This window comes from Pongo abelii, chromosome 19 (genome assembly GCF_028885655.2).
Source record: "Pongo abelii isolate AG06213 chromosome 19, NHGRI_mPonAbe1-v2.0_pri, whole genome shotgun sequence".
NCBI lineage: Eukaryota > Metazoa > Chordata > Mammalia > Primates > Hominidae > Pongo > Pongo abelii.
Window position 1 is genome coordinate 32,734,407 of NC_072004.2, and position 9,449 is coordinate 32,743,855.

A 9,449-nucleotide genomic window follows, 5' to 3' on the forward strand; every position below is an offset into this window, starting at 1 on the left:
ACTCAAAGATCTGAAGTGTTTTGCAGTCTGCTAAGAAGAAAAAAATCCCTGTTTTCTCAGAGGTCCAGAATCACACCTTTGTGTGACACTGTTGTGAGTTTTGAGGGTCTTCATGAGAATAAGTCATGGTGAGTTTGGGTCAGGGCTTTTCGTGAAGCTGTAACGGGTGGATGAGCTGTCCGTGAAGTTATATCGAGGAGCTCCTTGGCCTGAACTTGTGTGTATGTATAATGCCAGGGACCATTCCCCCTTCTTCCCTCCCTTCCTCTTTGCATATGGGGATGCCAAGCACTGGCCACAGCCAGCCTAGCTACTGTTATATGGCCCCAAATGCAACAGACATCTTGTTTTAATTTCTGTTTGCTTGTTAGTCTAGTGTTCCTGATTTATGGCTATATCATTTAAATCTCTGTTTTCATGAAACCATCTCACCCAAACATGTCCTCTGTTCACCTGTGGAATACGCACATTGGGTCATAGCTAGGAGCGTGATGGAGGAAAGGAAGGAAGGGGCAGCTGTGTGCTGGAATCTCCACAAGACACAACTGGAGGCTGATTTCAAAGGAGGGGAATTGAGGCTTTTCCTGGCATGTCATGCTGATCTCTTGTCTTTTTCAACCACCGACTGAGAATCAGACTTGCTTTGGGAAAGAAATTAAAACACTTTTTGTCAGATTAGTTACATCCAGATGTAAAATAGCTAAAAGCAAGTGTTGTGGAAAGAACTGCAGTAGCGCCCCATCTTTGTGGCTCGCTGAGCTTCCCATGACTCCAGGAAGGTGGTGTCTGTGGTTAGTGAGAAAGGACACCAATTGTGTGTCCCAGGGCAGCACACGGCTCCTCTCTGTTGCCCTGGGGAAAAGCTTGCTCCTTCGTAGGCCTTGTGGGATGGAATTTCAACTCAAGGAATTGTTGCAATGCAAATACACCTGGACCAGAGGTGGAGACCCACAGACGGAATGCTGATGGTAAGGACATTAAAACACAGATGAAATCTGGGGCTAGTGGGCAAGTTGTTGTGGATGGGGAGAGCCTTTCTCTGGCCTGTAAAGTAAACAGAGTATTCTTTGCTGGTGTGAATTATTCAGCACACCAGTCCTTCCAGATAACCAGCACGTTAAAAGAAATGTAGCTGAAAACTCTTGGAAAATGATACATTGTCTCTCAAAAGATCACAGTGCACACTGGAATCTTAAAGCTGTGAGAATAATTTCATAAGATTTATCAAACAACAATTATCAAACTTTTTGATCACAGAGCCCTTTTTCCAGTAACGTCTGTTTGCGTCTGCATAGCTATACTCTGTCTATCACATGGTGATGTTTTCCACTGCAGGAGAGAAGGGTGAAGCGGTGGCTGGTGAAGTGTGTAAATAATCAGCGCAAGGCAAGATGGGGAAAGGGGCTAATTTGGAGAGCTGGATGGGGACTCTGAGGACAGCTGACTTAGCATCCTAAATTCCAGACTGAGGCGAGTAGATTTTACCAGAGAGGTCCCTTGCTGCATGGGAGCCAGTGAACAGCGCTCTGTCCTGAGGTGAAGATTTGGTGGCTGTGCCGAGTCTCCTGGAGAACAGGGAAGCGAGTTGTGGAAAGGTCATTCTCGTGATGCTGGGAGGTTCCTTGCTTGCCAAGGGAGGGGCGAGCCTGGAGGGTTATTGACCATGTGGGAGGCAGGGGTTCTAAAACACAGGTGGGTGTTCTCTGTGCCAATGCCATAAGAGGGGAGCAGTGAAGTCCAGTGGACAGTGTGGAGGAGCCCCAGCTCCTGTGAGGAGCATGCTGTGGAGGGCGGCTCTGTGCTTAGTCCCGCTGTGGGTGCCCCGCTGTTGTCCCCAAGCTGGCTCCCAGCTGAGCCTGTGACCTGCCTGTGGGGCAGACTTTATCCTTCCCATGTCACAACCAGGGAACTGAAAGCTGGGCTCCTGCAGCACGTCACTCACAGGTGGTGAAGGACCTACGTTGATTTTATGTAGAAAACATATAGACAGAAAATCAGTTGAGTGTTCACCATCCTTTAGGGGTTACATGAAACTTTACAGAGAATCTGTGGAATTACGTGTGTGAACATGTGTGTATAGATCCATATGTTGTAGAGGACTTGCCGTTATCACTGGGTGAAATAGACAGAATTCAGTCTTAAAGACTCAGCCACCTCAGCGTCTCCTGAAGATGCAGAGGGAGATACTTCTTTACTTAGAGGCCCTCTCAGCCCATTCATGCTGCCTTAACAGATGACCATAACCTGGGTGTCTTAAACAACAAACGTGTATTTCTCCTACTTTGAGAGGCTGGGAAGTCCAAGATCAGGCAGCCAGCCTGGCGGATTCTGGTGAGAGCTGTCATCTGGTTGCCAACTCCTGCCTTCTTGTGTCTCCACGTGGTGGTGAGGAGAGGAAGCTCCTTGGGGCCTCCTTTCTGAGGGCATCAATCCCACTTATAGGGGCTCCACCCTTATGCTCTGAGCACTGCCAAAGGTCCTGCCTCCTAATACCATCACACTGGGGATTAGGTTTTGATGTATGAATCTTAGGGGACACAGATATTCAGTCCACAGCAGATACTCAATGCGTGTTTCTTGAATGAATGATTAGAGAAGCAATTTGAACTTTAAATATCTAAGGCCCTGAAATTACAAATCACAATTCTCATTGGTGTATTTTTCAGGCAGCATCTTCTGAGCCAGTGGTGTGAGCAGGCGGGAGACTGCTGTGGACTGTGTGGTTGGAGGTGGTGGAGCCATGCAGGTGATGGTCTGGGCATCCACTTGGGACTCTGTGTCACCAAGAGTTGGGTCTAGGGGCGAGTAGAGAAGGTCTGGCATTGCCATGCAAAGGGTGGAGCCAGTCGGGAGTGGGTGCATAGGAGTTCTGGAAAGAAACTGAGAAAGACAGGGCAGAGTGGGAAGGACACCCTGGAGAGAGTGGTTCCCAGACAGGAGGGTGAGGAGTCGGATAGGGCGCCAAGGCAGCCAGGTACACTTTGCAGCCAGATTCACAGCTTTGTCATCACTGCTTCCAGGCTTCATAAAGCAGCAGAGACCCCCTTTATGGGCAGAGTCACGCCCAGACTCCTCAGGGATATAGTGGGTGAGAGTGCAGCCTCCTCCCAGCGCCTGGTTCATCCCTTGCAGCCTCGATGATATCTGAAGCCCATGAGCACCCCCAGGGAGATGGAGGGACAGGGGAGGACTCAGAGCGAGCTCAGGACTGGTATCCGGATGCTTAGCCCAGAACCCACCACACGGAATCTGAGTCGTCTCCCAAAACTGGATCTCAGCAACCTTCCCTTGAACCACTGCCTGAGCATTCTTGAGAATTCCAGCTCCTGAGTTACAGACAAGCACGGAGCCTTTCCTCAAATCTGCATCCCCTCCTCCTGAATCCCCTCCATCCCCATGTGCTGTCTGGCGTGTCTGGGGTACCTGATTCAATGGAGTGAGTTTTATGCTTTTCTTTCTTTCTTTTACATACATTTAAGATTGTATCAATACTTTCTGAAGATGTAAATTATCAAAAAGAAGGAATAATTACCCCCATCTTACCGTCTAAAGATGAAGCACTCGTCACTGGTGTATTTTCGGCATGATTTCTAAATATCATGTGATTTGTCATAATAGGATCAGCCTGTGCATTGTTTTATAGCCTGAATTTTTCACTTAACCCACCTCCTTGAGCATCTTTGCACATCTTTAAACTTTTCTTCCCATGTCCTTCTCACTGAGCACACTGGATTCCCTTAGAGGGGCTTCCAAAGCGCGTTTGATGTTATTGCTGCACTCCTGCAGGGTTTCCAAGTTCTGCCTGGGAGACACGAGGCTGCCATCACCACCTCTGCCATCAAAGCTCTGCAGAATCCCCAGGCTTGGGTCCTTTTGAGAAGGTGTTCCTCAGAAAGAGTAGTCACCTGTGGATAGAAAACTCATCCTTGCTGAATTTCCCTCCTCTCTTCCACTCTGCAGCCCTCCTCAGCCTCTCTTTGGCATGGAGGCCGGTATGCTGCATTGGTGAGCTGTTACTCCAGGCAGCCTTCGCTCTTGCCTGTGGTCAGCAGTGCCTGGCTCGGGTCCCTGGACTGGACGCCACCTGGCGGGTGAAAGGCGGAGTCCCAGCCGCATTCCCACCAGGGCTTTAGTCTTCAGAGCTGTCCAATGCTTTGAGGAGTTAAGGAAGGTTTGGCAGCCTCTGAAACATTCTCTTTTAGCTGGGAAAATGATGTATTGCGGCACTCTCTTTTCCACCCCTGCCCCTGCATTTTCTATCCCCGCCCCTGCCTGGTTAAAAACCCCAAAAGTGTTGACTTAAGCCGCATTTATCTCTAGCAGTGGTTGCCGTCCTGGAATGGAGCCCTCTGCAGCTGCCTTCAATTTGGGCCTGTGTTAGGGGAGTGCCTGCTTTGATGTGTGAGCGTAACATTCTGCTTCTATACTCAGAAAAGAGCCAGCCTTGAATCCGTTCCAGTGTGGGCAAGTGATTACAAACGCCCCGTCTTCAGCACAGAGAGGAGCACATGGCCCTGGTCTCCCCGTGGGTCTGTGGTCCTGGCAGATGATGGCTGTGGGGGATGGCAGTCGTGTCAGTGTTCCCTGGGGTGGTTGCTGTCCCTGAGGAGAAGGAAAAATGTCTCACCGCACACAGTGTGGCAGCCTGCCGGAAGCCTCACTATGGTATTTTAATCCTCGAGAGAACTTGTGAGCCCATTTTAGAGATAAAGAGAGCAGATCCAAAGAGAAATCAGAAGCTAGGCCAGGGACCCTGGTAGCCTTCTGGAGTTGTACACTGTCGGCGATGGCAGCTGTGACTCAGAGTGTGTCTTGTGCTGGAGACCGTGCAGGACAGGGCTCATACCCTTGACTTTCCTCTTTGAGACTTTGAGACTCAGTGAGACTGGGCTGAGTCTCACTGGGTGCCCCACCTCCTTGTCACACAAGAGGGCTGTGGGTGGGGGAATTTCTTACCCTAGTAGGATGTACCAGCTTTTTCAGTATCAGACTTGCTGTGATGGTCTAAGGGAATGCCCACAGCAACATATGTGTCCCTGGATTTGTAATGTCACCACCAAGAACGCAGCGTGTAGACAGATCCCACTGCTCCCTCCTCTCCATGGCTGAGAGTGATGAAAGATGGCCTCACTTCCTTTTTCTCCCCACCATTGGGCCTCAGCCCCTCCAGACAGGATTCTCCCCACAGTACCCTTCAGGGAGGCTCTGCAAAGCCCTGGACCCCCCTGTTGCTGAGCCCCATGGAGAACATCTCATTTTCCTCGCTGGACGTCTCTGGAGCATCCGTGTCAGTGGCCACACTCCCCATCGGGATGCTTTCTACTTGCTCTCATAAGCCACATTCTCTTTGACTTTCCCAGTCTGTAAAGTGGACTGTTGTAATTGGATGACTCTAAAGATACCTCCCTCCAACTCTGAGATTTTTGTTATCATACACACCATTTGTCATATTCACACATCTCGTATTTTCTCGGGAATTGCCATGGCTCTGATGTTGGGGTGGGCGCAGGAAGAAACACAGCAGACCCTCTAATTGGGAAGACACAGATATACATTAGTTGTTGCCACAGGGTGCACCGTGTACCATAATTGGGGTATACCAGGAATTAGGAAAGAATTGAAGAGAAACAACCACTTTGCCTGTACAATCCAAGGAGATTCACGAAGAGGACGGCCCTTGCAGGTAGGGAATGCAGACAGGGTATGCCTAGCCCTGGGCATGGGGCATAAGTGAGCAGCACATATTCATGGGGTGGAAGTGTGTTCCGCCTGGCTGGTGTGTGCAGGAGGAAGTAAGAGGTGCTGTGTGTGATGGATCATGAGATCGGGGAACGTCAGCTTCCTTTCCTGAGCCTGGCTCCTTTGCCGGGTGACAGTGAGGATCCCAGGAGCCACATGACTGGAGGATACAGAAAGATAACAAAGGGGCTGGAGGACTCCCTGGGGGAGGCAGAGTCTGGAGAGGAAGGAGAGTAGAGAATGGGCTTCTGGACTCCCCAGCTAAGAACTGACGGAGGCCTGGACTTGGGTGTGGCTCTGGCGATGGAGAGTAGGGGCCTTTAGATATTTAGGAGGTAGATGAGTAAGACTCTATGACAGATTTAGAGGAAGGGTTGAGCAGCAGGGAAGCTTCAAGAATGGCTGAGGGTTGGAGATGAAGGCCTGCTCTGTCACTCTTGTCCTTGGTTTCTTGCCTTGACCTAGGACTTTTTGAGTGCAGCTCAAACTCTTACCAATCCAAGAGTATGCAGGACGAGGGCTGTGGCATTGCCAGGCCTGGGCTCTGCCACTTTAAGTGGATACCTTGATGAACATTCCCAGAGTCCAGGCTTTGGGGCTCCCATGGGGCTGCTAAAGCAGGCAGACAGAGGAGATTCACATTTGTCTGCAGCCTTCGCAATAAGACACAGTCCTGAAGTGGCCATACCGTGTTCTCAGAATACTGTTCCGAGCTCCAGGAATGGGCTACGATGAGGACATGTTGTGTCAGGAAGCGCTGGCTGCAGTGTGCAGAGCTGGCTGGGAAGTGCCGGATCAAGCTGAGACCATTCAAGTGTTGCCACTTTGAAAATGGATTTGAAAACTTTCCTCCCCAGACGTTGTTGGGTTTTAAGATTTGGAAATTGAAGTAAACTTTGACAATTTTAGTGGAGGAGGGGGCCGATGGCACCTGACAGATCCTTCAGTCCTGGCTCTGCTCTTTGCTGAGTGCTTGGGTATACACAGTGCCTTGTGTCTGCAGCCTGGTCCTTGTTGGCAAGATGCGGTGCTGCCCCCCAGCATCCAGAGCTGCTCCAGGGCACTTTGCATGGTGTTCAGCCACCCTGTGACATTTGACTCTGCACCAGGCAGAAGAATATTTCTTTGGGTCTTGCCCCCAAACCAGGCTTTTCTAGGCATTGCTTGCTTGGATAGCTCTAGTGAAAAGCAGCTGTCATCAGGCAACTGAAGTTGTATGAGACAGAAACGGGCCAGATGGGCGTGTAGTCCTGTTCTGAGCCTGAGATTTCCTCCCTCTGCATCTCTTGATTGTGAATTGAGGCTGCAAGCCTCCAACCCACAAACACCAAAGGACCCCCTTGCAGGTGTGATCGCAGACCAAACAGCAAATCTTCCTGAATCTCACCTGAGAGAGTGGCCTGGGGGTGCCGGCTTCCTCCTGTCTCAAGTGTGAGAGGCCTACCCTCTGTTAAAACCAGGATCAAGTCGTGTGGGTGTTACTTTCAAAAAATTGATACACTCCATCAGAAGAGTGAGGGTGGCATTGGGGGCAGTCAAAAGAGTTGTTCGAGTCCCTGAGCCGCCATCTCATTAAGTGTTCTTACTTTTCGGATCCGACAGTAATCAGAGGAATTGGCTCAAGTTCTATGTTGTCCTGTACAAGTTTGCAGAAATCAGTCCACGAGAGTGGCCTTAATAGTTAAGTAGCATCACCCCCTGGGACAGTGAAAGAGGTGCTGAGAGTTGGCTGGATTTGTCCTGGGTCCTCAGGGGCCCCCCAACCCCCAGTCAGCACACAAACCTTGGGCCTCCTCTGCTTCCTGGGAGGAAGGGTACCCCCGATATCCCACTGGATGGGGTGCCCTGTGCATGCATACAGGGGTCTACAAGGTGGATGGCTTGTTTGTATTTCTGCAGTTACTGTGTCTTCTCCTTCTTCTTCTTCTCCTTCTTCTTCCTCTCCTTCTCCTTCTCCTTCTCCTTCTCCTCCTCCTCCTCCTCCTTCTCCTCCTCCTTCTCCTTCTTTCTTTCTTCTTTCTTCTTTCTTCTTTCCTCTTCCTCCTCTTCCTCCTCTTCTTCTTCCTCTTCTTCCTCTGCTGCTGCTGCTGCTTCTGCTGCTGCTGCTGCTGCTGCTGCTGTTGCTGCTTCTGCTGCTGCTTCTGCTGCTGTTTCTTCTGCTTCTTCTGCTTCTGCTTCTGCTTCTGCTTCTTCTGCTTCTTCTTCTTATCTTCTCCTCCCTCTCTCTCCCCTTCTTCTTCTTCTTTTTCTTTTTTTTCTTTCTTTGAGAGAGAATCTCACTCTGTCATCCAGGCTGGAGTGCAGTGGCCCAATCTTGGCTCACTGCAACCTCCACCTCCTGGGTTCAAGCAGTTGTCCCTGCCTCAGCCTCCCAAGTAGCTGGGACCACAGGTGCCTGCCACCATGCCCAGCTAATTTTTGTATTCTCAGTAGAGATGGGGTTTTCACTATGTTGGCCAGGCTAGTCTTGATCTCCTCACCTCAGGTGACCTGCCCACCTGGCCCTCCCAAAGTGCTGGGATTACAGGTGTGAGCTACCGCGCCTCGCCTACTATGTCTTCTTAGAGTCCAGAGGAGCTGTGCTTCTTAATCTCTTTTCACTTTCCTCTGCTATTTGTGGTCAGTATCTCCATTGCTCTTTGGTGACCCTGCCCACTTAACCAACATGCATGCAATGATTCATGCCCCTGTCCTGCATTCCTTCCCCAAAGCTGCAGATCTTTGGACTCTAATTCCCACCTATGGGGACTACAACCTTGACTGTTCTTCTGTTGGTGGATTCCCTGAGACGTGAACCTGGAAGAGGGCTCCATCCCCACAGTCTTCCTGGGACCCTGAGCCACAAAGCTTCCCACACCCAGCGTGAGCAGCAGTGTGTGTGTGTGTTTGTGTGTGTGTGTGTAGACCCTGGTGTAATGAGGGTTTGGTCCTTATTCTTCTTACAAGGCCCTTGCTGCCACCTCTTTCCAAGTCACATCTCAGTCAAGCCCCTCTTCCCAGATGTGCTCTTCTGCCCATCTCCTGGTAGGAGTAGGGGGCCAGAATGGCACTCGATCAAACCTGCTGAGTTTCCATCTGTGTCTTCCTTGGGTAAAACCTTTCTCTCCATTGCCTGGAAGAGTCAGGGCTGCAACTTCATTTTGCCTCTCTGTAAGAGCCTGCAATTGCACTTGTGCCAAGTCGGGGAAAGAGAGCACCTGCTGACTTTAAGTATTTGATAAACAGAACCAAAATGTGAGAGAGAACGAGGCTGGGACTGAAGAAAAGCAGAGTCTCTTCCTCACATGCACACGCTTCTGTGTGCCCGGCCCACAGGGTCATCCTCACCATCTTCCTCAGCCCTTGGCTGGAAGAGTAGAACTTGTGCGTGTTCTGGCTCTTCTCTTTCAGGCTTAAAGGAATGTCTGGGGAGGCCTTTTAGATTATGCATGCAAGACTGTCTCATCTACTCCTTTCTTTGGAAAGTTCTGCAAGACAGAGCTGCCAGTGCTTCCTAGGGGAGGGAAAGGTTGTGGATGACTTAGGGGAAAAGGGAGGTGTTCATACAAAAGAGGCAGCTGGGACAATCTCTTTGACTTGGGTTTTTTGTCCTTGTGGGGCCAGGGACCCTTACATGGAGGTGCACCCTCACGGCCTGCATCTCTGACCCCATTCGGCCATCTGGGCTAAGAGACCACCATCCACATGCACGCTCCCTTTAAGCAAATGAT

The 9,449-nt window shown here is 50.4% G+C and overlaps 1 protein-coding gene across 1 annotated transcript in view; it reads left to right on the forward strand.

Moving 5' to 3' along the window:
• Window positions 1-8,443, forward strand: part of LOC129051055 (tensin-3-like) — a 158,942-nt gene extending 150,499 nt beyond the window's left edge. Inside the window, exons 16-17 of the mRNA XM_063718540.1 lie at window positions 879-2,746; window positions 3,021-8,443. Coding sequence (XP_063574610.1) covers window positions 879-1,132 — 254 coding nt within the window. The 3' untranslated portion in view covers window positions 1,133-2,746; window positions 3,021-8,443. The remainder of the gene's footprint in view (window positions 1-878; window positions 2,747-3,020) is intronic.
• Window positions 8,444-9,449: the final 1,006 nt, after the last annotated feature.